General features: G+C 49.6%; 2 protein-coding genes across 7 annotated transcripts; both read left to right on the top strand.

The window, feature by feature from the left end:
- The first annotated feature begins 3193 nt into the window (after nt 1–3193).
- On the top strand, nt 3194–14630 carry LOC119353369. 6 transcript variants are annotated; one of them, XM_037619980.1, is made up of 5 exons: nt 3194–3359; nt 3920–3977; nt 4099–4143; nt 4240–4352; nt 14225–14630. In XM_037619980.1, the coding sequence occupies exons 1-4, from the start codon at nt 3285–3287 to the stop codon at nt 4329–4331; spliced, it is 270 nt and encodes an 89-aa protein (XP_037475877.1). In that variant the 5' UTR covers nt 3194–3284; the 3' UTR covers nt 4332–4352; nt 14225–14630. The 6 variants fall into 6 exon arrangements, with proteins under 6 accessions (XP_037475877.1, XP_037475875.1, XP_037475873.1 ...); XM_037619978.1 differs by lacking the exon at nt 4240–4352 and having other exon boundaries at nt 4099–4187; nt 14233–14630; XM_037619976.1 differs by having other exon boundaries at nt 4099–4352.
- Nucleotides 11622–13377, top strand: LOC119353368 (probable aspartic protease At2g35615). The gene has a single exon (XM_037619974.1). It carries the CDS (start codon nt 11950–11952, stop codon nt 13276–13278), a length of 1329 nt encoding a protein of 442 aa, XP_037475871.1. The 5' UTR covers nt 11622–11949; the 3' UTR covers nt 13279–13377.
- Nucleotides 14631–26981: the final 12351 nt, after the last annotated feature.

The raw sequence follows: 26981 nt of genomic DNA, 5'->3' as shown, positions 1-26981 counted from the left end.
GGCTGTTTATGTTGTGTTGCTTGGTTCTCCTACTGGTTCGATACCTTGGTTTCATAACTGAGGGAAATACTCTACCGTCGCTATGCTACATCATCCCTCCTCTCCGGGGAAATACCGACGTAGTTCCAGCTGCCATCAGCGCTTCACTCCCCGGCAACGGCGCCAGAAAATAGCCTTGACGACCCACAAGTATAGGGGATCAATTGTAGCTCTTTTCGATAAGTAAGAATGTCGAACCCAACGAGGAGCAGAAGGAAATGACAAGTAGTTTTCAGTAAGGTAGTGTCTGCAAGTGCTGAAATTGTAAGTAGCGGAGTAGTTTGATAGCAAGATAATTTGTATTGAGCAAGTAACAATAGTAGTAACAAAAGTGCAGCAAGGTAGCCCAATCCTTTTGAGGCAAAGGACAGGCCAAAACGGTCTCTTATGATAAGCAAAGCGTTCTTGAGGGTACACATGATTTTCATCTAGTCACTTTCATCATGCTGGTTTGATTTGTGTTCGCTACTTTGATAATTTGATATGTGGGTGGACCGGTGCTTAGGTGTTGTTCTTACTTGAACAAACCTCCCACTTATGATTAACCCTCCTGCAAGCATCCGCAACTATGAGAAAAGTATTAAGAATAAATTCTAACCATAGCATTAAACTCTTGGATCCAATCGGTCCCTTAAGGTATAACGCATAAATTGGGATTTAAGCTTCTGTCACTCTCGCAACCCATCATCTAATTGCTACTCCACAATGCATTCCCTTAGGCCCAAAATACGGTGAAGTGTCATGTAGTCGACGTTCACATGACACCACTAAGGGAATCACAACATACATACTATCAAAATATCGAACACATATCAAGTTCACATGATTACTTGCAACATGATTTCTCCCGTGACCTTAAGAACAAAAGTAATTACTCACAAATGATAAACATGCTCATGAACAAAGGAGTATTAAATAGCATATTGGATCTGAACATATAATCTTTCAACAAATAAACCATATAGTAATCAACTACAAGATGTAATCAACAGTACTAGTCACCCGCAAGCACCAATCTATAGTTTTGGTAACAAGATTAAACACAAGAGATGAACTACGGTTTGAGATGAGATGGTGCCGTTGAAGATGTTGATGGAGATTGCCCTCCCCAAGATGGGAGAGTTGTTGGTGATGATGAGGACGATGATTTCCCCCTACGGGAGGGAAGTTCCCCCGTCGGAATCGCTCCGCCGGAGGGAAAAAGTGTTGCTGCCCAAGTTCCGCCTCGAGATGACGGCGCTTCGTCCCGAAATTCCTCTCCTTATTTTTCTAGGTCAAAATGACGTATATACCAGAAGATGTGCACCAGAGGTGGCCCTGGGTGAGCACAACCCACCAGGGCGCGCCTGAGCTCCCTGGTGCGCCCAGGTGGGTTGTGCCTATCTGGTGGGCCCCCTTTGATAGTTATTTGCTCCAATAATTCTTAAATATTCCATAAAAAATCTTCGTGAAGTTTTAGTTTGTTTGGAGTTGTGCAGAATAGGTAGCCTGACGTAGCTTTTTCAGGTCCAGATTTTCAGTTGTCGGAATTCTCCCTCTTGGTGTGTACCTTGCAAATTATTAGAGAAAATACATTAGGATTACTCCAAAAAGCATTATTATGGATAAAAACATCATAAATAACATTAAGAAAATATGATGCAAAATGACCGTATCACGTCTTGACGAGCTAGAACCGCGACCATGGGGATGTTGCGACGTGCGGGCCATGAGATGGAACCATGCCCACGCGGTTTGCCGCAACGGCTACATCGACGAGTTGGAACCATGCCCACGCGGTTTGCCGCAACGGCTACATCGACGAGCTGGAACTGGCGTGGCATGCTGCAATCGACCATGGGTGAGCTGTAACTGTCTGTGCGGCATGCTGCAACCTACGATGAGAAGAGCTACGATGGGCGTGCAACCGATGATATTTTTTTGCTGGAACCATCTTCTTCAAGAGCTGCGATGACTGACTAATTTTTTTTTGCTGGGACAACGAGAAGTGTGTTGCGACAGGCGATCCATTTTGCTAGAACCAGATTTTTTTGCTAGAACCGCGATTGGCAATTGTTGCAACCCGCGGATACGAGGGAAAACTTCCTCGGTGACCATGACGACAGTTCCGCTACAACAGGATGATGCCTGAGCTGGAACCACCAGCTGGTTTGCTGCAACCGACTTTAGTAGCTTTCTATGGCGACGATGGGGCAGAGTCCTGATTGTTGCTACCGGCGCCCCTATTTTTGCTAGAATGGACGCCCTATTTTGTTGGGACCGGTGCCCTGGCTTGCTACGACTTCCGCCTTGGGAGCTGCAAACATGGCGAGTTGGAATCATCATCTCGGTGGCTGCTGGGACCAGTGTCTCTGTCATGCTGGGAATGGGCGTTGCGACATGCTGACTGGGGCGCCGCACCGTGCTAGAATCGGCCAACTTCCACACTGCAACCGTTGGCGAGCACTCATGTTGGGGACGGGGCGATGGACCGGTTCAATGAGGGCGGCGACGACGCGGCAAGCAATGGTGAACCAGCAGTGCTTCGAGAGTCGGTCGGCATGCATCCATGGCAGGGTCAATGGTGCTCGTTGTTGATCTCTTTTTCATGCGGTTGTGCGTGTCGACATGATTTTTTTAGCAAAGCAAAATGATACGAGGGAGGACAAAGCTGGGGCTTATCCAACGGCTAGGGAACGACGCATCGGCTTTCAGTCGTCGATCGCCGCCATAAAAGAGTACTGTTACTTCAGGATAAAAGAGTTATGACACTAACTTACCGAGGCTAGTCGGTCCATGCAGAGTGTCGCTCTAGAAAATTAATACTCACTTCGTCCAAAATTACTTGTTGTAGAAATGGATGCATCTAGATATATTTTAGTTGTAGATATATTTATTTTTTAATTTCTACCACAAGTAATTCGTACCGAGAAGTATTACTTCAGGATAAAAGAGTTGCGACACTAACTTATGCTTCTACACCGAAAATTCTAAACCAACGGACTATTACAGGCCTATTACGGGGGTTTGTTCGTAAACTAATCTTCACCCCCTGATTTTCAAAGGATGTGGGCCCCTCATCATTCTTTCTTCCAATCACAAGGTCCCAGCTAAGCTTCCCCCGTAAAACTCCGTTGTCATCTGTCCGTGTAGCAAAGCTCCTTCTACACCCCGCAAAAAGAAAAACTTTTTCTTCCGCTCTGTCCTGCGTGTTTTCCCGTCCCCCGGCGCTCTTGGCGCAAACCCTTGGGAGGCAGAGTCCAACCATGGCGTGTGCGCTGCTGCCTGCAGGTGTGGCCGCGGCCCTACCGTCTCCTCGCCGGAGCGCCGCCGCCCCCAAGGTAATTCGCCAACTACACCTTCTTCTACCCCCGTTTCATGGAGCAGGCATTCAGTCGAACAAGTTGTGGGCTCCGCCCTAGATGGTTGACATAAACTGATTTGATGCTTGCGAAATTGCAATAGAGTTGGGTAATTGCAGTATTTCAGAGCGTGTTGGTCAGAATTTTGTTTATTGGATTGTATCCATGACTGCCCCAAGCCCCCAAGATTTTCTTAATTTTTTTTTAAACCCCAAGCCCCCAAGATGTTTACCCCTTTCTGTTGTTGAAACCGAAGGTTATAATAATCGTCATTAGTTGCTAGTACATTCTACTTCCCGTTCCCCAAATATTCTCCTTTTGCCAGCTGCAGTGGCTACCTTAAAAACAAGAAGCTGAATGATACATGTGTTCATTTTTCATTACTCTGCATAAGAACTTGATAGATCATTCTTGGCATCTAGTTCAACCAGGTGCTTGAATAATTCACATTATGGTTAACCAATTAAAACTCAATGGGTTGCCGCTACTGCTTTTCTCAACCACCTGAATCTGAACTTCTGAAACATATTTGCTCACAGGGACAGCCGAACCAAGTCGCGTGCACGAACCAGCTTCACTGTAAGCTGCCTTTAAGTGGTGAGTGCTGCATTCATTACAACTTGCAAGAATTCAATGGCAACAGAGAAGTTATAATCCTACATCTGATTTCATTTGGTCTCAGATTTTTGTACTAATAAATATCTGATTGCAACTGCAGAGCCCCACAGATCCTGGAGCCTTGTTGGCTGCTGCACATGTTCAGGTTCGTCGACAGGAGCAGCTATGTCAAGGAGATCTGCAGATGCTGTAAGTTTTCATACCGATGTATCTCTGAGAAACTCTGTGGATGCTGTTCTAGGTGCGCAGATAGTTATCTCTGGCTACTGGATTGGCCCCGATGTGGAAGATGGTAGTGGTCATGTTCAGGCCATTCTGCAAAGAATTCACTGATGATGCGTCATTGTTAACAAGGTGATTTCCCTGGTATTTGAACATAATCTAGGCTGTACCACCCATAGAAATCCGGATTGTAATGTTTCTTTTGGTATGGATTTATCTCTGGCGGTCAAATCTTCCATTTTGTTTGTTCGCGATGCCCCTGAAATAACATGGGGAGGGAAATTAGACTGAATTTTGTCCGCGACTTCTTTTTTCCGAGAGTGAAGTACTCCCTCCGTTCCAAAATAGATGACTCAATTTTGTACAATTTTAGTACAAAGCTAATACAAAGTTGGGTCATCTATTTTGGAACGGAGGGAGTAGGCCTTTGTGATTTTGCTTTTGTAGCAAGCACATAAATTCTCAAAAGATTAGCGGCATCCAAGAATGCATTCACCCATCTGGTGCATGTTCACCCGTGTTCGAAACACATATTTATTTTCTACTCTGCTGGAACTAGAAAATATCTGGATGATGTTTGCATTATTGTAGGAAACACTATAAGTGAACGGAATATGCACCAACAGTTAGCTGACAAGCGACGATGTTGTTGGTACAGCACCAACTTATGTGAGCTCAAAATCTTACCTAGAAATTGTAGGCACTTGTTATGACCGGCCGGACCTATGGTCGTAGGAGGCCCACCGGGCAAGCTTAGCCCACAAGTTATCTTAGTTTTATTTCACATCATGGTTATATAAACAAGTTGTAAGACTATTTTCAGATTTAAGCAATAAGACTATTCTATTGCCCGGCTCCCAGAGAAGCCGGAAACCCTAAACCCTAGCCGCCTCCTGCCTTCGCCGCCACCGCACCTAGCGCAAGGACGGTGCCACGCCGCCGGCCGCCGCGCTCCAGCCCTCGCCCTCCTCCCTCGTTCCCCTACAACCTACGCCCAAGACCGGGGAGAACCCTAGCTCCTATCACCTTGGTATCAGCTAGCTTGGTTTCGACCATGTCATCACCACCACCAAGCCCGTCGCTGCCCCTCGCCACCACCTTCGCCATGCCATCACCGATCCTCTCCACGGCGCCGATGGGTTCCACCGTCGGCGCATCGACCGGCCAGTTGCCGACCCCCTCCACGGGTCTGCCGTCATCACCCTCCACCACGACGTCCTCAATGACTTGGTCGTCGTGGTCCAGGGCATCCGGCTGTTCCTGGCCAGTCCGTACGGGCCGCCAATGCCGCCGGTCGTCTCCTCCGGACCGCCGGCCCTGTCCTGGTACTCGGTACCCGCAGCGACCACCGGGGCCCATCCGTCGCTCCAGCCGCCGCCCGCGTCGGCTCTCGTGGCGCCACCCGCACCTCCTGCGCCCGTCCCAGCGCCGCAGTGGCCCGCGCCGGCCCTAGCCGCGCCACCCGCGCCGCTCGTGCCGGTCCAGCTCCCACCGCCGCCGCCCAGCTCCGGACTGGGCCAATCCACACCAGGAGGCCTTCCGATCCAGCAGGTCCGGTTTCCGTCGTCACCGTCCCCGATCCCGGCCTGGCTAACCGGGACGTCACCACCGCCAATTTACACGGAGGCCGGGGACCCACCGGTACCCACGCTGCAGTGTAGGGCCTCGTCTGGCTTTGCGGGGGCCTACGACGGGTTCCCCACCGTTGACCGGGCGCCGTCATCATCCCTGCTCCGCACCGCCGAGCCGGTCGGCCATGGTGCGCCGACCCAGACGCCGCCAAGATCGACTTCGCCACTTATGACGGCACGGAGGACCCGCTTAACTGGCTCAACCAGTGCGAGCAGTTTTTCCGTGGACAGCGCACGCTCGCGTCGGAGCGCACTTGGCTGGCATCCTACCACCTCCGCGGTGCGGCCCAGACATGGTACTACGCCCTCGAGCAGGACGAGGGCGGCATGCCTCCGTGGGAGCGCTTCCGTGAACTGTGCCTCCTTCATTTTGGGCCGTCGATCCCCGGGAGCCGCTTGGCCGAGTTGGGCCGCCTACCCTTCACCTCCACGGTGCAGGATTTCGCTGACCGCTTCCAGGCCCTGGCGTGTCATGCGCCGGGTGTGACGGCCCTAAAGTGGACCGAACTCTTTGTCGGCGGCCTCCCAGACCACATCCGCGTGGACGTCGAGCTGAAGGGGCCCCAAGACCTCCAGACAGCCATGTACTATGCTCGGGCCTTCGAGCGTCGCGCCCAGGCTTTGCCGCCGACGCCATCAACTCGAGGGGTCCGACACCCCCCACGACCACCCCCGACAGCACCTGCGCCCCGACCGCAGCACCAGCTGCCACCCCGGCTGCGACGCGACCTTTTCGGCGTCTCTCTCAAGCGGAGCAGATCGAGCGACGGCGCTTGGGGCTTTGCTTTAACTGTGATGCGCCCTACGCACCGGGCCATGTCTGCCCGCGCCTCTTCTACTTGGAGACGGCCGACGCTGCCGAGGAGGACACACCCACCGACGGACTCGGCGACCCCGCCGCCGCGGAGCCCACGCTCGCGCCCGCTCTGGCGACGACCCTCGTCGTCTCACTCCATGCGCTGGCCGGCATCCGCGACGAGCGGATGATGCTCTTACCGGTGACGATCCACGGTGAGCGTCTGGTGGCCCTCCTGGATACAGGCTCCACGCATAACTTCCTGCCTGAGGCCACCATGCGACGCCTAGCGCTCCAGCCGACAGGCGGGGAGCAACTTCAGGTCACCATGGCTAACGGCGACCGCCTCCGCTGCCATGGGCTCGCACGGGACGTGCCCATCACTATCGGCGATGAGCACTTCACCATCACGTGCGCCGGCATCGACTTGGGCTGCTTCGACTTCATCCTCGGCGCCGACTTCTTGCGGACTCTCGGTCCCATCCTCTGGGACTTCGACGCTCTGACGATGACCTTCTGGCGTCTCAGCCGCCGCATCCGGTGGGAAAGCATTGGAGCCCCCCGGCACCACCCCAGCTCCAGCTGGCCGCGGCCACCGCCGAGGCGGAGCATCCTCTGTTGGACCACCTCCTGCAGCAGCACTGTGACCTCTTCGGGGAGCCGCAGGGCCTTCCACCGGCCTGGGTCTACGACCACCGTATTCATCTTCTGCCGGGCACGCCACCGGTGGCAGTACGGCCCTATCGGTATCCTCAGCTACAGAAGGCCGAGCTGGAGCGGCAGTGTGCGCTCATGCTCGCCGCGGGCATCATTCGGATCTCCACATCACCATTCATCGCGCCGGTCCTCCTCGTTCGCAAGTCGGACGACATGTGGCGTTTTGCATCGACTAGCGTGCCCTTAATGCTCTCACACTTAAGGACAAGTTTCCTATCCCGATGGTCGATGAGCTCCTGGATGAACTACATGGGGCGCGCTTCTTCACCAAGCTCGATCTCCGGTCGGGGTACCATCAGGTGCGCATGCACCCGGACGATATCACCAAGACGGCGTTTCGGACTCATCACGGCCACTTCGAGTTCTTGGTGATGCCCTTTGGCCTCTCCAACGCCCCGGCGACCTTCCAGGCTCTGATGAACGAAGTCCTCCGGTCCTACTTACGTCGGTTTGTGCTCGTTTTCTTTGATGACATTCTGATCTACAACGCTTCATGGGCAGAGCACCTCCAGCACGTTGCCATCGTCTTCAACGAGCTTCGGGCGCACCATATTCATCTTAAGCACTCAAAGTGCTCGTCCGGGACACCTTCCGTCGCTTACCTCGATCACGTCATCTCGGTCGCGGGGGTGGCCATGGACGCCGACAAGGTGGCGGCCGTCGCCGCGGGCTCTTCGCGGATTTCTGGGCCTTGCGGGGTACTACCATAAATTTATCCGGGAGTTCGGCCTCATCGCGGCCCCGCTCACGCGCCTGCTCCGTCGCGACGCCTTTTCTTGGGATGAGGAGGCAACCACAGCATTCGAGGCCCTCAAGGGGGCCCTCACGACGGGTCCCGTCCTGCAGATGCCTGATTTTGACCACCTGTTCACCGTCGACTGCGACGCCTCCGGTGCGGGGTTCGGTGCGGTCCTTCATCAAGGCGATGGACCCCTCACCTTCTTCAGCAGGCCCTTTGCCGCACGCCATCTTAAGTTGGCTGCCTATGAGCGCGAGCTCATTGGCTTGGTACAGGCGGCGCGTCACTGGCGGCCCTATCTTTGGGGTCGGTCTTTCCGGATCCGTACGGACCACTACAACCTCAAGTTCATGCTGGATCAGAGGCTCTCGACCGTGCCGCAGCACCAGTGGATCAGTAAGCTCTTCGATTTTGACTTCACAGTCGAGTATCGTCCGGGCCGCCTTAGCGCCGTCGTCGACGCCCTGTCTTGGCGTGACGCCGACACCGTCGAGGGTGCTTCTGAGGGGGCGGCGTTCTGCATCCGCTCGGGGCCCTCCTTCGCCCTCTTCACCGACATCCGTCGGGCGATTGCGTCTGCACCAGACGCGCTCCTCCTTCAGCAGCAGCTGGCTGCGGGGGAGCTGGATGAGCCGTGGCGCCTCGCCGACGGATTGCTCCTCCATGGGCGTCGGGTCTTTGTTCCCGCGCACGACGATCTCCGCCATCAGGTGTTGCTGCTCGCTCACTCGGCGGGCCATGAGGGTGTGCAGAAGACGCTCCATCGTCTCCGTGCCGACTTCTACATTCCAGGTGATCGTGCCCTGGTCCGTGACTGGGTGCGGTCTTGTGTGATGTGCCAACGCAACAAGACAGAGACTCTGAGGCCGGCTGGCTTCCTCCAGCCTTTGGAGGTGTCGTCTCAGGTCTGGGCGGGCATTTCCATGGACTTCATCGAGGGCCTTCCCAAGGTGGGCGGCAAGTCCGTCATTCTCACGGTGGTCGATCGCTTCTCCAAGTATGCTCACTTCATCGTGCTCGGGCATCCCTACACGGCGGCGACAGTCGCTCGGGCCTTCTTCGACGGTATTGTCCGTCTCCACGGGTTTCCCACTTCGATCGTCAGTGATCGGGACCCCGTGTTCACGGGGCACGTGTGGCGCGACCTCTTCCGGCTGGCGAGCGTTAAGCTCCGCCTCAGCACGGCCTTCCACCCTCAGACGGACGGCCAATCTGAGGTCGTTAACAAGGTGATTGCCATGTATTTACGTTGTGTCACAGGTGATCGCCCTCGCGCATGGGTGGATTGGCTCTCGTGGGCGGAGTACTGCTACAACACTTCTTATCACTCCGCCCTCCGTGCCACTCCTTTTGAGGTGGCTTATGGCCGGCGGCCCCCGCCGATTCTTCCTGTTGATCCGGCCCTGGCAAGGACCGAGGCGGCCGGTGCTCTTCTGCGGAACCATGACGAGATGCTGGCAGAAGTCCGGCAACGCCTCCTTCAGGCCCAGCAGTTGGCCAAACACTACTACGACGGCAACCATCGCGGGGCGGAGTTCGCGGTGGGTGATTGGGTGTGGCTGCGTCTTCTTCATCGCTTTACGCAGTCACTGGACCCACGGGCGAAGCGGAAGCTGGGTCCTCGCTATGCCGGTCCCTTTGCTATCCTGGAGCGCATTGGGAAGGTGGCTTACCGCCTTCAACTTCCGGCGGGTGCGCGCATCCACTATGTCTTTCATGTGGGGCTGCTCAAGCCTTTCCGTGGAGAGCCACCCGTGGTTCCTCCTGCGCTGCCGCCGATCACCGACGGGCGTCTTCTTCCTGAACCGGAAAAGGCGTTGAGGGCTCATCTGCGTCGCGGCTCCTGGTACGTGTTGATTTAGTGGGCTGGACTTTCAGAGGAGGACGCTACTTGGGAGCAGCGGGAGGAGTTCCGCCAACACTACCCAGACTTTCAGCTCGAGGACGAGCTGTTTGCGCAGGCGGGGAGAGATGTTATGACCGGCCGGACCTATGGCCGTAGGAGGCCCACCGGGCAAGCTTAGCCCACAAGTTATCTTAGTTTTATTTCACGTCATGGTTATATAAACAAGTTACAAAACTATTTTCAGATTTAAGCAATAAGACTATTCTATTGCCCGGCTCCCAGAGGAGCCGGAAACCCTAAACCCTAGCCGCCTCCTGCCTTCGCCGCAGCCGCACCTAGCGCAAGGACGGCGCCACGCCGCCGGCCGCCGCGCTCTAGCCCTCGCCCTCCTCCCTCGTTCCCCTACAACCTACACCCAAGACCGGGGAGAACCCTAGCTCCTATCAGCACTATACTTGTTTGTTTGCACGAATTTGGCTTCTTGGAAGAAAAGCAACAAAATACATCAAATACTCCCTCCATTCCTAAATATAAGTCTTTTTAGAGATTCTAATATGGATTACATCTGAAGCAAAATGAGGGAATCTACACTCTAAAATACGCCTATGTAGTCCATATTCAAATCTCTAAAAAGACTCGTATTCAGAAACTGAGGGAGTAGAACACATATAAATTAACTACTCACTCTGGCTCATAACAACGACAAATTTCAAGACGAATTAGTCCTTGATGCCACTCAAAGATGCCTGTGCGTCAGATGAGATACTCTTGGAGGTACAGGGGCGGGCAAAGGGCACAAGCTTCGAAGTTGTTCAGACGCTTCACCGTCACAACCTCTGGATAAACTCCAATGGAGGATTGATACTTTTTCATGCTCATGACACCGGAAGAGGATCCTCTACCGTTCGGCAGCCTGCCGTTCTACCACTGACATGTGGGCCTGTGGGAAACCTGGCCCACATGTCAGCGGCCCAACGTCACCTAGCGCACGGCAGAGGAGCCGTGTCCCATGAAACCGGGGCAAAAGTACACCACGTTCACGGCCACAGAGGGGAACCTCTCGGTGGAGAGGGACAGGCATGCCCCATCCCCAACAAACACAGCGCGGCATCGGCGGTGTCCTCTTACCTTATGAATTTTTTAAAATTTGCGAGCCTTCTCAAATCCTTGAAAATTTTCAAATTCGTAGACTTTTTTCAAATGGGCGAACATTTTTATAATTCATAAGCTTCTTCCAAATCCATGAACTTTTTTCAAATTCATGAACATATCTTAAATACATGAATATATTTTTGAATTCGTGCGCATTTTTTAAAAAAATTCGCCCATAGCTTGTGGGCTGTGAGCGCCATAGCGACCTTTTGGCGCCTGAAGTGCCTATCCATCTAGAGATACTCCAGAGATGGATTGATTAATTAGCCGCCCACTTCGCTGCACTAAGTAATCGGAGTCACCAATGCATGCATATCCATCTAGAGATACTCCAGAGATGGATTGATTGATTAGCCGCCCTGTATCTTCGCTGCACTAAGTAATCAGAGTCACCAATGCATGCATATCCATCTAGAGATATAGATACTCCAGAGATGGATTCATCTGAGTCTATTCAAGACACGACCTCCAAATGAAGGACGCACGCTCAACCGGATACTCCACTATTTTTAGGGGATCGGTTAGAAATGCCCTAACAAGGTTGTTGGAGGAATCAGTTTAGGGAACATATCATTTCAACCATCGACATATTGAGTTTTCTCCTCACCAATGCATGCATATCCATCTAGAGATACTTCAGAGTGGATTGATTAATTAGCCGCCCTGTATCTCGCTGCACTAAGTAATCAGAGTCACCAATGCATGCATATCCATCTAGAGATAGATACTCCAGAGATGGATTCATCTGAGTCTATTTAAGACACGACCTCTAAATGAAGGACACACTCTCAACCGTCTTTCTGGCTTGATTGATCATAGCCCTAGGATAGAGATCGGAGGCATCAACCATGTCTGTTTTATATGCTTGTAAGCTCTGCTTCCTCCTTGCTCTGCTGAATTCGGCCAGCCACGCCGTCGCCGGCAATGTGGCACCACCGACACTGAGCGCCGGATTCAGTCTGCCTATCGTGTCCAACCACAACACAGCCGGCGGGCTCGGGCAGTTTGACGCGAACCTCACGAGCATAGGTCCGCACATAGCACCCGTGGGGTGGCCCTTGTACGGCGTCCTTGTCGGCGTTGGCTCTGGCCAAACCCGGCACTTTTACAAGCTCGGGCTGGACCTCGTCGGCAATCTGACGTGGATGCAGTGCAAGCCCTGCGTGCCCGAGGTTCGGCAGGAGGGCGCCGTCTTCGACTCTGCTGAGTCCCCTCGCTACAAGCACATGAAGCCCGCAGACCCCAAGTGTACGCCCCCCTACACCCCCTCCGGCCAGAACCGGTGCAGCTTCTACACCACCTCCTGGAACGCCGCCGCGCACGGCTACCTCGGCAGCGACACGTTTGCCTTCGCCGGCAGCCCCGGCGCAGGAGGACACAACAGGGACGTTGACAACCTCATCTTGGGTTGCGCACACACGACGAACGGGTTCGAGCACCTGAACCACAACATTCTCGCCGGGGTCCTGAGCTTGAGCAGGCACCCGACGTCGTTCATGAGCCAGCTCACCGCACGCGGGCTGGCCGACTCACGGTTCTCATATTGTCTCTTCCCTGGACAGAGCCACCCCAACGCCAGGCACGGGTTCCTCCGCTTCGGCCGCGACATCCCGAGGCACGACCACGCGCACAGCACGCCGCTGCTGTTCACTGGATCGGGCTACAGCCAAAGTAGCATGTACTACATCCACGTCTTCAGCATCAGCTTGAACGGGAAAAGGCTTAACGGGGTAAAGACGGCGATGTTTAGGCGGGATCCACAAACCCGTCGCGGGGGGTTCGTCGTCGACCCCGGGACTCCCCTGACCAGGCTGGCTCGCGCGGCGTATGACGTCGTGGAGGCCGAGGTCGCGGCAAACATGCACAAGCAGGGGGCGCGCCGCTCGACGGTGCCGGTGCAGGGGTACCGCCTCTGCTTTGGCTCGTGGGGCCACGCGCACCTCCCGAGCTTGACCGTGACCCTGTACGAAGACGCGACCAGGCTTTTTATCAAGCCGGAACTGTTATTCATGAGGGTGAACCATGAGCACCTGTGCTTCGCCGTCGTGCCGGACGAGGAGATGACGGTGCTCGGCGCGGCGCAGCAGGTGGACACGCGGTTCACATTTGACCTCCCGGGGAATCGTCTCTACTTTGCCCAGGAGCATTGTAGTGCTGACACTCGCCCAACTGTCTAGATCCTAGAGAGTACTATATGTATCTGCGCCAAATGCATTCATCATTAGTTGGTGCATAAACCGATGTGGGAACAATTTAAGAATAATGGGTTACATTCCTAATTATAATGCTGAATTTAATGATGATGATTGGTGCATTCTTACCCTACCCTCTTTGGAAGCATTTTGCAGGATGTTTAAGTATGAAAGATTCGCTGTTTTTTCTTTCCTTTTAGTATTCACTATTTACTATGGTTTACTTTGTAGACTCCCTCCGATGCAAATTATCTGGAGGAAAGCTATGTATGCCAAAATGTGAATTTAGATTATTATTACCCTCCTGGAGATATAATACTAGCAAGTTGGGGAGACTGTTTGATTTCTACTGCTGCTGTACATAGTTTTTGTGCAATATGCCTCAAGTTTCTGCGGCATCAAGTAATAAACATTACTGTGCGCTAGATCAGTTTCTGTGTATATGAATCACGGACCGACTACTTGCTTGCTCGTAGACTGGTTTAGTAATAAATTTCTCGCTAAATGTCAAAACACCCCTGAACTTGGTATGAGTGCTAGCCGATGATTTTCAGTTGTAGGCTATCCAGTGTCAGGCAATAGTTGTTGTTTGCGCTGTTGCACATTTAGTAATTATTTGGTATTAAAAGAAGCAGTGGTGCAATTTTTGTTGAGAAACTGAGCTTTATCTGGTGATTTATGATCAGATGCGTTCTCAGGCCGCTTATAGTGAGCCATTCGGCTTCGGCGCTGGTAATTATAGCCTCCCGTGGGTTGGGGTTAAAGATAGTCTAGACATTTTCTTTGAATCGATTGACGCATGAGCTTGCCTTTTACCAGATCTACAAGTATTTTGTTGCGTGTGCGACTTGTTTTACATATTTTCTTTCTACATTCTAGGGTGTGTGATGTGTCAAGCTGTTGTTGACTTGATGCGTGTGTTGTGTTTCAGTCTTTTAGATGCAGGCATTGTTTGGTGTTGGTGCCATTGAGATTGATGGTGACGATGTTGTTACTCCAAAAGGTCGCAAGATTATCATAAAATGACAAGACGAGCCGGATCATGCAACTTGTGCTTTGCTTGCTGGCTGGCGAGTGAACTGGCGTTGAAATTGATGCCAATTACTCCTTGTTTATGTGTTTCCGCCAACTGTGGACTTTTTTTTTTGCAGAAAGTAGGGAGATTTCATAACTCAAGGTGGCTTTTCAGTGGTACACAAATTTACAACTTCGTCTGTGCCCGTACCAAACCAAATGGCAGTATGGGGTATACTACGCCCATAGGCTGCGAGGCTATGACTAACTTTATTTTGAGTGCACCTAATATGCGTAATAAAAATCTTCCGTGGGTCCTCTAACATCTGGATGTCTCGCACAAGTGTACTGTATCTCGAGCGGTCCTCATGACTCGCGTTTAACATTGAGACTGCCCGAGCACAGTCCAACTCAATGGCAATGGGTAAGATAGTGCGGTGAAGAGCAAGATCAAGGCCTTCCTTACACGCCATAAGCTCTGCCTCTAGTCCATCATCGCATATGGTGATTTGTCTGCATGCAGTAAAAATAATAGCACCGGTATCATCTCGAAGCACCATTCCACCACGAGCCGCCCTCGTTTCCTTGATATAACTTCAATTTCGTCCATCCATGGGCAGGCAGTGACCAGGAAATCTCCTTTTGCTGGTTTCCTGCATGTTGCATGTCGTAGCTGCTCTGGCTAGCTAGTACGTGCACCACCACTTTGCCTTTCTCAATGTTCCCCGATGAGTGTTGTTGAATGCACATGAAAGAGCTTATATACCCCAGGAAGCGTCGCAATGCTTCTGTTGGAGGGGCTAGCTTCCCATGCGTGAGTTCATTTTGAACGTACCACACACGCCACATGGGCATCAGGAGATGACCACCATGCGAATATTTTCCGTGAGCGGCACGAGCAGGGTAAAAAGCCACTTTGGTCCGGTGTTGCGAACAACATCAATGTCTGGCAATGGCCAGTACGAGGCCATGGCACGCCAGATAGAGGTTCTTTGCAAGGGGGCACCTACACATTGCATGGAAACCGTCTTCCCGTTCCACACCATAAATGGGGCACACGTCAGTATGTTTCAGGTGGCGAGAAAATTTATTTTTTCAAGTAGCCAGAGAATTGGACACAAGCCTCCATGCAAAGTCACGTACCTTCGGGGGAGCAGGGCACCCCCATATGATCTTTCAGATAGCGCGACGAGCATCCGGTGCCCTGCTCGTGGCGGGTGCCGATGGACGCTCGCGCTCGTCCATGGCTAAGCGATAGGCGCCAACTGTGGACTTCAATGCAATGGAATCTTTCAACGAAAGTAACATGGTAAAGATGACTTTCTTGTGTTGCCCATTGTCTATGTATGTTTAATTTCCTGGTTGGTTCATTTCGGAAACGTTGGGTTTTTACTGCCACAAGCATCCTTTTGTTCAACCATCAATGGTTGCACCGGGCCCCTGAAGTTCATTATAATTTTTTGCGTGCCCACCCTGAGCAGAGTTTTAGATTTGGTTTATGTTGATGATTGGCACTCCTTATAACTAGTGTCAAAATTGACGTCAATTACTCCTTTGGAATCCTTCAACGAAATGAATTTAATGAACCACTAGTTATATTATATGATTTCAACCAGAAAATTTGGTTGACTCACCTTCTTAGTAGAATTAATGATTTAACACAGATGAAATATAAATCTCTGATTTCTCACGAAAAGCATGCTTGAACATACACATGTGACGTGTGTGTATGAGTTGCGCTTAGGACCAAGCAAGTAAAATTCATGAAAATATTTCTATGGAAAGAAAAACTCATTTTGGTAGAAAATGAGGGGAAAACTGATTCCTATTTGATTTTCTATCTTTTTTTAGGATTAATTATACTAATTTCGAGATTTTTCCTAGATTGACCACTGAAGAAACTTTGTAGTAAGAACAATACATCACACATCACATGTTTCCAAGTTTCTTAAAAGCTTCAGATTTTCCAAACTTATCTAGAAATTTATATTCTTTTTTTTTTCAATTTTATATTTTTCTACGCAGGTTATTAATATAGCAATGGTGGTCACATGTACTTCCTCCGTCCCAAAATAAGTGACTCAACTTTGTACTAACTTCCAAAATAAGTGACTCAACTTTGTACTAGCTTTAGCACAAAGCTAGTACAAAGTTAAGTCACTTATTTTGAGATGGAGTGACATAAGTTATGCCAAGTGTGGTCTCATAAAATGTATGACTTACTCTACTGTGTTGTCACACGTGCAAGTGTGCATACCCATTTGTGTACTCGATGTTTAGTATATTGCCGTGCCAACAAACCTTTTGAATCCTGCCAAGGCAAAGGCCCAACCAAGCCCACAAGTTGACCAAGGCACTAGCCAAGTATTAGGCATACGGAGCCACGCATGTCTAGCTTCTACCTAAAAATGACCCAGATTTAGGTAAAAAATGACTAAGCTCAGAATCCGTCAATTTAGGCGACAATCAGGTAGTTTGCTTTTAGGCAAGGTCCGGTACGTGCCTCCTAGTGCCTACCCAAACCTTTCAGCCTCCATGTATGTATGGGCCAACCATAGTGGCCCAACAACCTTAGCGTCTTCTGTTATTTTCACAAGGTACGTGGGAAGTCTGCTCATTCAACTGGATAGGATAATAGGATGAGCATCTCGAATACTGGTGTTTGAAGGTCTTGTGGACGAAGTTGTGCTCCAATCTCCTCAGATTGGATGCGTTTGGTTTAGTGGAGTTGTGGATATCTGAATTCTGGACGTAGTGTTCAAATCCCAAGGACGGTGCTGGGGACGTAGTTCCTGTACGTGTACTGCTGTCCTCCCTAGTCAGTCGGCTAAGCAGAAACAAGAATAGAAAGAAACCAAGGACAGAGGAGGAAGGGAACATAAGCACAACTGCTAGGCTTAATGAAAATATTGTCGTGGAACTGCCATGGTTTGGGTAACGCTGCAGCAATTCGTGCCCTGCTGGAAGTCCAGCGCTCTTGTAACCCCGAGGTAATGTTCCTGTCGGAGACACACCTTGACGATTATCCGGCTGAGTGTTTAAGGAGGAAATTGCAGATGGATGTGAAGGTTGTTTCGGTCAGTGATGGCCGGAAAGGTGGACTAGCAATGTTCTGGAAGAGGGACTCGGGTGTCCAACTAATCTATGCATCACCAAACTATATTGATGTTAAAATTGAGGACTCAAGTGGCGAAGAATGGAGGTTTACTGGGATGTACGGAGAATTTAAGTGGCAAGAAAAATATAGGACTTGGAACCGTATGAGGATGTTGAAGCAGCAGAATAATCTCCCATGGGTGATTGCGGGATACCTGAATGAAATTTTGCAACTATCTGAAAAAGAAGGAGGTAATCCGAGGCCAATGCAATATATGGATGCATTTAGAGATGCACTCACTGACTGCAATCTTGAGGATATTGGTTTTGTAGGTGACAAATTCACATGGAGGAGAGGACGTCTTCGGGAAAGACTAGACCGAGCTGCTGCTAACTCGGGATGGCCCCAGATGCACCCTCTTGCTGCGCTGATAAATATGGAGTTTAACCACTCAGGATCATCGCCCTATACTGCTAGATACTGAATACTATCGCCAAGATAACCCTCCAAACAGCAGGGGGCGGAAGTGCTTCGAAGCACGTTGGCTGAAAGAACCTTCGTTTGGAGAAGTTGTGCAAAAGGCATGGGACGAGGCGAGTGGGCATGCCACGGGAGATGTACTTGCTAAATTAAAAGTAATGCATGCATGCTTCCATGTTTGGGACAGTAGGGTCCTAAAGAAGCCTAGAAAACGTCTTAAGAAATGCCAGCAAGAACTGGAGAATATTATGAGAGATGCTATGACAGATGAGAATGAAAAGAGGAGGAAAGATATAGCAGCAGAAATTGAGATGCTGCTAGAACAACAGGAAATATATTGGCTACAGAGAGCCCGACTAACTTGGCTGTTAAGTGGTGACAAGAATACAAATTTTTTCCATTTGTTCGCGTCAACAAGGAAGAAACGTAACCTAATTAAAAAACTGAAAAATGCACATGGGGATTGGCTGGAAGGTACGAATGTGTTGAATCCGTTCATTAGAGATTATTTTGCTAACCTGTTTTCATCCGAGGTGAATGCAACAGATCCAGATTTCCTAGCGAAGATTCAGCAGCGTGTCACGGCAGCGATGAATGAACAATTATTAGCTCCATTTACTGAAGAGGATGTCAAATGGGCTGTGTTTAGCATCGGGGATTTGAAAGCCCCGGGGCCGGATGGGTTGCAAGCTATATTCTATAAGAAATATTGGCACATAGTAGGCCAGGAAATTACGCAGGAGGTGCTGAAGGCTATAAACACCAAACATATACCTGCTGGGTGGAATGATACTACCGTGGTTTTAATACCGAAGGTGGACTGTCCTGAAACTATTGCTCAATATCGCCCCATTAGCCTCTGTAATGTGATTTATAAAATCATTTCCAAGATGCTTTCAAAGAGATTGAAAGTGATCCTTCCAGAAATAATTGCTCCAACTCAAAGCGCTTTTGTTCCTGGTAGGCTGATTACAGATAATGTCTTAATTGCGTATGAATGTGTACACAAAATTAAGAATCAGAGGAATGGAACAGAAGGTATTTGTGCTGTAAAATTGGATATGCACAAGGCCTATGATAGGGTGGAGTGAGTCTTTTTGAGAAATATGATGTTAAAGATGGGATTTCATGAGGATTGGGTCAACACGATGATGGAATGTGTTTCCTTAGTTCAGTATAATATAAGGTTCAATTCACAGAAAACTGACAATATTGTGCCTACTCGAGGGTTAAGACAGGGAGACCCCTTGTCACCCTATTTGTTCTTGTTGTGTGCAGAGGGTCTTTCAAGTGTACTAATGCATGAAGAAGAAGTTGGTGGCATTGATGGGGTTAGGGTGTGCAGGAATGCACCGTTGGTCTCTCACTTGTTATTTGCCGATGATTCCCTTTTTCTCATGAAAGCAAATAGGTCTAATGCAACTTCCTTGCAAGGTGCTCTTCAAGCCTACTGAAACAATTCTGGACAACTAGTCAGCGTGGGCAAGTCAAGTATTTTTTTTCCACCCCAAATACACCCGTGGAGACAAAGGCAGAGGTATGCAACATACTTAATATAAATACAGAGGCCATATCAGATACATACTTCAATCAGATGCCGAGCTACCCTGATTTATGTATTCACGATGTTGTGCTTACTGCGTGTTGGTATATATGGTGGATGCGCCGTCAGGTAACACATGAAGGTGCGGTCCCTCCGGTGAACAAGTGTGCACTCTCTATTCTAGCAATTACTTCAAATTATTCTAAAAGTTCTGCGAAGGTGACCAGTGTTGTAAAGGAGAAATGGGTAAAACCAGCCGGGGGATGTTTGAAATTAAATGTTGATGCCTCTTATCATGCGGAGGATGGAACTGGGGCGACAGGTGCTGTTCTCCGAGACTCCTCAGGTACCTTCCTAGCTGGACGTTCTCGGTTCATTCCCTATGCCGCTTCTGCCCAAACTATGGAGGCGATGACCCTTCAAGATGATTTACTGCTAGCAAATGAGGTTGGCTATAATCGCCTTCAAGCAGAGTCTGATTGCATGGGTGTTATAGATGCATTATCTGGAACAAGTCAGTGGTATGACCAAGCAGGTCCGATTTATGCATCGTGCACGAAAGATATTGGTTTGGTTAATTTTATGCATTGTCATAGGGAAGCTAATGTAGTGGCGCACGAAGTAACTAGGTTTTGTTTTTCACAAAAAGTTGATTGTATTTGGCACGATGAGGCCCCTAGCTTTATTCTGCAGTTTTTGTTGAACGGTGTAAACTTTTTTTGAAGTAATAAAATGCGCCATGATGGTTTTCCCTCAAAAAAAGTTTTAACTTTCTAATAATTTTTTAAGGGATCCCATACCTTTATTAATTTGGTTATTGCTCCAAATTAACTTTAACATTTGACCTCTCGGGGAATCGTCTCTACTTTGCCCAGGAGCATTGTAGTGATGACACTCGCGCAACTGTCTAGATCCTAGAGAGTACTATATGTATCTGCGCCGAATGCATTCATCATTTGTTGGTGCATAAATGTGTGGGAACAAATATAAGAATAATGTGTTGCATTTCTAATTACACTAGTAGAAAAAGGGTCAAATGTTCAGCTCATTAGTCCCGGTTTGTAATTGAGTCGGCACTAATTTGACCATTAGTGCCGGTTCCAACGGCTAGCTGGGCCGCTACCATTAGTACCGGTTCGTGGCGAATCTTTAGCACCGGTTCGTGCCACGAACCGGTACTAAAGAGAGTGGTGGCAGAATGTTGTCAGTCTAGGACCCCTCCAGCACCTTTAGTACCGGTTCATGGCACGAACCGGTGCTAAAGGTCATCCTATATAAACCCTTCGTCCACCAGCGAGCGAGCTCTATCTGTTTTTCCCTTTTCCCCTCTCCTCTCTGTTCTTCCCCCTCTACCTCGAGCTCATCTCACATTTTGCCCAAATTTTGTCAAGATTTGAAGGCCCCCATCCATTCAAGTGATCACAAAGGTAAGCAACTTTGTCCTTTCATCTCTTATTGCTAGATTAGCTTTTGCAATGCTTTATATAGTCATTAATTTATGGGTTTTAGTAATTTGGGAGGAATTATATGTCGTAGTTTATATGATTTATATGCAATTTGAGCTCAAAATAACTCTTAGTTTGCATATGTAGGTGTGGTTTACTTAGTGCCTTCCCGTCTCCGTCCTAACCATCGTCGATCGTCCGCACCGTCTTGTGGCCGGCACCACCTTGTGGGGTGAGCCCTCTTGTTCGTATATTTTTTATAAAAAAATCATGTTTGTGTGATTTAGATATATAGTTACTTGTACAATTATCTTACCCGTACGTTGTTTGTTATTCATAGTGCCATGGTTTTGATATCCGTCCCCGCCGGCCCTCGTCCGGGTTATGATTCAGATGTGGTATATTTTTTTTAAAACTATTTTGTTGCATTTCGTGTTTATGACAAATTATGCCGATCAAATTGACATAGATATTTTTATCTAGAAGGTATGTGAACCGGAAATTCCAACCGACCCTATTGTCGAGAGTTTAAATTTAGTTGAAAGAGAAAACAAGTATTTGAAAGAAAAATTGAAAAGAATTAAGGGGGAGAAGATGGAATTGGAGTTGCATGTTGCCGATGTCGTCGATGATCACAAGATCAAGATGGAGAAAATGCGCTTGAAGATTAGAAAGATTAGAAAATATGCCATTCATAGTGAGGCTTGGTATCATTATGCTGTTGGAATTGTTACCTTAGTTGCGATCTTGATCGCATTTGTTGTTGTATTTAAATTCTTTATCTAGAGAGCTATTTATATGTTTGCTTTATGAGAATAAGTATTGTATGAACTTTATGTATGAACTTGTATTAATTTGGTCTATTCGGTGTTGTGTAATGAAGATGAGCCGGCAATGGATGTAAGATGACCGATGCTCTCCCCAGTTCATTGAGGGCGTGCATACTTTTCTGATTGCGGCTCAGGAAAACAAGCGGGCAGATGGTTTTATGCCTTGTCCATGTGCTGGCTGTAAGAATGATCACAATTACTCTAACGCAAGAACCATTCACATCCACCTGTTTGAGTCCGGTTTCATGCCCCACTATTGTTTGGACCAAGCACGGAGAAAGAGGGATTATGATGGAAGAAAATGAAGAAGAAGAGGACGACGATAGCTATCATGGTCATGGGTTCCCTGAATACGATGATACAACAATGGAGGAAGAAGTTGAGCTGGCAATGCGGGAAGAAGCTGAACAAGAGGCATCAGATGAGCCAACTGATGATTTAGGTCGGGCCATTGCCGATGCAGAGAGAAACTGCACAAGTGCAATGGAGAAGAAGAAGTTGCAGCGCATGTTAGAGGATCACAAGAAATTGTTGTACCCGAATTGCGAAACTGACAATAAAAAGCTGGGCACCACACTGGAATTACTGCAATGGAAGACAGAGAATGGTGTATCTGACAAGGCATTTGGAAAGTTGTTGTAAAGTTAAAGAAGATGCTTACAAAGGACAACGAATTGCCCGAGAGTACGTACGAAGCAAAGAAGGTTGTCTGCCCTCTAGGGTTAGAGGTGCAGAAGATACATGCATGCCCTAATGACTACATCCTCTACCGCGGCGAGTACGCGGATTTGAACGCGTGCCCGGTATGCAGTGCATTGCACTATAAGATCAGCCGCGATGATCCTGGTGATGTCGAGGGCGAGCGCCCCAGGAAGAAGATTCCTGCCAAGGTGATGTGGTATGCTCCTATAGTACCACGGTTGAAACGTTTGTTCCTAAACAAAGAGCATGCGAAGGTTATGCGATGGCACATAGAATACCATAAGAAAGGCGGAAAGTTGAGATTACCCGCTGACATGTCGCAGTGGAGAAAAATCGAGAGAAAGTACAGGGAGGAGTTTGCAGGTGACACAAGGAACGTATGGTTTGGTCTAAGCGCAGATGGCATTAATCCTTTTGGGGAGTAGAGCAGCAACCATAGCACCTGGCATGTGACTCTATGTATATATAACCTTCCTCCTTGGTTGTGCATGAAGCAGAAGTTCATTATGATGCCAGTGCTCATCCAAGGACCTAAGCAACCCGACAATGACATCACTACTAGGGAAAAGCCTATACACATAATTTTATCAGTAGCGCTGTACAAAATCAAGCGCTGCTGCTACTTAGTAGCAGCGCGTGTAAATAAACCGCGCTACTGCTATGACTTTAGCAGTAGCGCGTACTAGCAAAAAGCGCTGCTGCTACATTTGAACTGGGCGCACATGGCTAGCCCAACCTAGCAGTAGCGTGTATAATGGCCCAGCGCTAGTGCTAATCTCCTTAGCTGCAGCGCGCTTACGTGTAAAGCGCTGCTGCTAACGGAAATAAAATAAAGTGAAAAACAAGTAAAAAATTAAATGAAAATGAAAGAAATAGAAAAAGGAGAAAGGGAAAAAAATAAAATGTAAAGAAAAATAAAAGAAAAAGGGAAAAAAGGAGAAAGGAATAGCAGTAGCGGGTTTCAGTAAACGCGCTATAGATAACTTAGCTATATCGCGTTTCCGGAAACGCGCGGCCGTTACGTTTCACTTAAACAGCGGTTTCCCCCCACCCCGCCCCCCGGCCACCAATTCTTCCCAAAATCGTCCCTCGCCCTCGCCGCCGTCTCCTCACCGCCGCCACCCGAGGCCGCCCTCAGCCTCACCGCCGCCGCCCGAGGCCGCCCTCAGCCTCACCGCCGTCGCCCGAGGCCGCCCTCAGCCTCACAGCCGCCGCCCAAGGCCGCCCTCCACGTCACCGTCGGCGCCCTCCACCTCACCGCCGCCTGAGCCCGCCCAGGACCGCCCTTGCCCGTGCCCGAGCCCGCCCTCTCCGCCCCTGCCTCCGTCACCGAGCACCTCCCCGCCACCGTCTCTCCCCTCTTTGTAAGTCCCCACCCCTCCCCCTCACTCATCTCTCTCTGTATTTTAGAGAAAAAAATTAGATGTTAATTAGATGTTTTTCAGTTAGGGCACTAGAGTTTTGCTAGGTTAATTAGGTTAGTAGTGCTGCTAGTAGTATTGGTACAGTAGGTTAATTAGGTGATGTTAAATGAATAACCTAAATGAATGAAATTAGTAGTTAACTGATTTTTTTCCTTTCATCATTATAGAGCACTAAAGTTAACTGAATTTTGTTCTATTAGTAGTTAAATGAATTTTCTTCTACACTGTTTGCACATGTGGTTGCTCGTGTATATTTGGACACTGTTTGCAGGGAATGATGCTTAGTGGCCTATGTTTTGCCGGAATGTTGATTCATTTCTTTTCCGGCAAATTTCAGGTTCTCGATTTGTCCACTTTTTAGCAAAGCTCATGCCAAAAAATTTCGTGAATTTCGGCATGACTTGTGCTACAAACTAGGACATATCGAGTGCCCGTGATTTGCCATACCAGGAAGGAGTCAACATTCCTACAAAACAATAGGCCTTTTTTATGTCATTATTCATTTTATTAGGTCTAGAATTAATTGACTAGATTTAATCATAGGAAACATGGCTAACAATGATGAAGGACAGGGTTCTGGTGATTGCGACGATGCCTACCGGGCGGCAGACGAATTTTTTAGCCTTACCGATGATCAACCGATGTTATTGCTGGGCCCACCGGTGGCATCGGGGACTGAGACCGACACGCAGACCGGTGCTGAGACTGAGACCGGCGCTCAGACTCAGACCGGCATCGAGACCGGCGCTGAGACTGAGACCGGCGCTGCCTCGGGGAGCGGAGCCAATGTAGAACCGAAAGCAAAGAGGCAACGGGTTCCTAACAAACTCAAGACTACTAGAGTGGTGGTCACGGAGGTGGACGACGGAAATTTTGAGCCAACGGCGCCCGAGGAAGCACGTCGATGCTACGGCAATCAAATAGGCTGCATCGTACGGACAACCGCCACCATCAACGATGAGAAACTACAGAAGATAGAAAATATGAGGAGCTCCCTCCTAAAGAAGTTCACCAGATATTCTTGTTCCCGGGACGGAATGAGAAGGATTATAAAGATCCAGATGAGGACCCGACAATGAAGAAGATAAAAAAACACGCCATGACCAAGTTTAGCGACGCGTTGGCCGCCTGGAAAAATCGAGTGAAAGCAAGGATCATCGACAAGAAGGAACCCTACTCCGAGATTGTAAAGGATAATCCGACAATCACGGAAGAGCAGTTTCAAATATTCAAGGAGGCTCGCGAGGCCGAAGATGCCAAAAAAAAGTCTAAGTACATGAAGGGGCTTCAAGAGAGGAACATTGGGAGCCACCACCTCGGAAGCCGTGGTTACAGCGGAAAGAGGTCCAAATGGGCCAAGGAGGACGCGGAAGCCACGAGTCTGGGCATCCCAAACCCCTTGGCGGAGTTCACCGTCCCGCAGGAGCGTGATGTCCTCAGGGCCCGACACCGTTGGGACCCAGTGAAAAAGGTTTACGAGACAACACCGGTCATTAGGGAGTTCATGAGACTGCTGGTAATTTTAGTTTCCGATCAATTCGACTGCACACGTTAGTCATATTTGTAAACGATCATTGTGCCTTTTGCAGAGAGAGCAGCATAGGATTGCGGCCGAAAGCGACTCGCCGTCTGAGGCATTGGCGAGGCCCAAGTGGGACACTCCATTCAACCGGGCGTTGAACATATTGAAACAACAACCGGTGGATACTCGACCATCGTATGGACGCGTGCACGGTGTCAGAGACGGCGCCACGTGGAAGAAGTACTACCGTGAGACCACGGAGGAGAGAAAGGAAAGATGGAGGTTCAATGAAGAAAACATCGACAAGAGGGTTGAGATCGCGGTTGAGAAGAAATCAACTGAGATAGTCGCAACAGCGGTAGCTGCCGCAAAACAGGTGGCTTTAGATATTTCTACTACCTTGGTTCCGACCGTTTTCAATTGGACCAGGAAAAATCCAAAAAAGATGCAGCGGACTTTCCCCTTGCTGACTTCTTGGCGGGGAGCAGCTCGACTAGCGTTGCACCAGCACTTGCAGCTGCACCTGCTCCCGCACCGGCTCCCGCACCGGCTCCCGCACCGGACGTGCTAGGCGGTGCTTCGTCTTTGGCTGAGCTCAACGCCCTCATGGTATCTGTCACACCGGCCCCCTTCAATATAAATGTATAATCTCCCGTTTTCGTTGCCTTTCGGATGTCTCACGTCGCAGACTTTTCTTTGCAGGCCGACGAAACCCCGTGCACCATATTGTACACCATCGGCGACCAGAAGGTGGAAGTGGGGAAGGCGACGATAATGGAACCAAAGGAACCATTGTTCCACAGCCGGCCGATCCCCCCGAACATCTTCAAGGTTTCCGTGGCCAGTGTCAAACCGGACCACGAGAATTTGCCTCCTCCAGTACTGCTGGGGGATGACGACGAGACACCGCGGTGGCTTGGTGATTGTTGCAATGCTGGGTGGGTCCTGTTGTGGCCAAAGAGTCTGCTTCGTCTGGAGGCGGCCGGGAGCACACCCACGAGCACGCAGCCTCAGCAAGGTATGAACATCAACACCCCACCTACCCAATTATCATCGGGTGTCGGGTTGGTTGATAGCGGACGGGGTAAGGAGGAGGCTCCATTAGTCGCTGATGACGTCGCCATGGATGAGGATGAGGACGACGATGGCGCTGCTGAACAGTATGTCTATACTGGCGCCTCCTCAGGGTTTGAGCGTCATGAGTCGGTGCCTGAATTGCCGTCTCAACATATTATGGACGACCTTCCGGTAGTAAAGAAGTTTAGGAAGAGAGCGAGGAAAGGCAAAAAAGCTGTTTCTATGATCCAGCTGCCTCAGCAGCCTCGGCTTCAGGACCGTATAGATATCCCCGATGCGGATAAATGGCATATCGCCGGTCAACCAATCCTACCTGCAACAGCGCTATGGGCCAGATTCGGCAATCTAAAGAGACTTCATGACGATGTGCTGCGGGTAGAGAAAGACCTCATCGCCTCGAAAGATCCAGGATACCCACTCTACGTGGTTAACGTTCCGCGGCAAATGTCGTACATCGACAGCTTCCCCGTGGATAAGTTCTTCCTCTGATTCGATTACATATTCGACATGTTTCACGTGAAGAAGCTGGATTTTACGTTTGTCCGCCTTTATGC

The sequence above is a fragment of the Triticum dicoccoides genome, chromosome 2A (genome assembly GCF_002162155.2).
Source record: "Triticum dicoccoides isolate Atlit2015 ecotype Zavitan chromosome 2A, WEW_v2.0, whole genome shotgun sequence".
Lineage (NCBI taxonomy): Eukaryota > Viridiplantae > Streptophyta > Magnoliopsida > Poales > Poaceae > Triticum > Triticum dicoccoides.
The sequence above is the reverse complement of the archived record's forward strand: the minus strand, read 5'-3'. Positions and strand labels throughout refer to the sequence as shown.

What these genes read in the sequence shown, in the direction of transcription:
- LOC119353368 (XM_037619974.1), top strand. Translation starts at nt 11,950, where the DNA reads ATGTCTGTTTTATATGCTTGTAAGCTCTGCTTCCTCCTTGCTCTGCTG.
- LOC119353369 (XM_037619976.1), top strand. Translation starts at nt 3,285, where the DNA reads ATGGCGTGTGCGCTGCTGCCTGCAGGTGTGGCCGCGGCCCTACCGTCT. An exon ending in GGAGCGCCGCCGCCCCCAAG is followed by an intron (nt 3,360 to 3,919) that starts GTAATTCGCCAA and finishes ATTTGCTCACAG; the next exon opens with GGACAGCCGAACCAAGTCGC. An exon ending in CTGTAAGCTGCCTTTAAGTG is followed by an intron (nt 3,978 to 4,098) that starts GTGAGTGCTGCA and finishes TTGCAACTGCAG; the next exon opens with AGCCCCACAGATCCTGGAGC.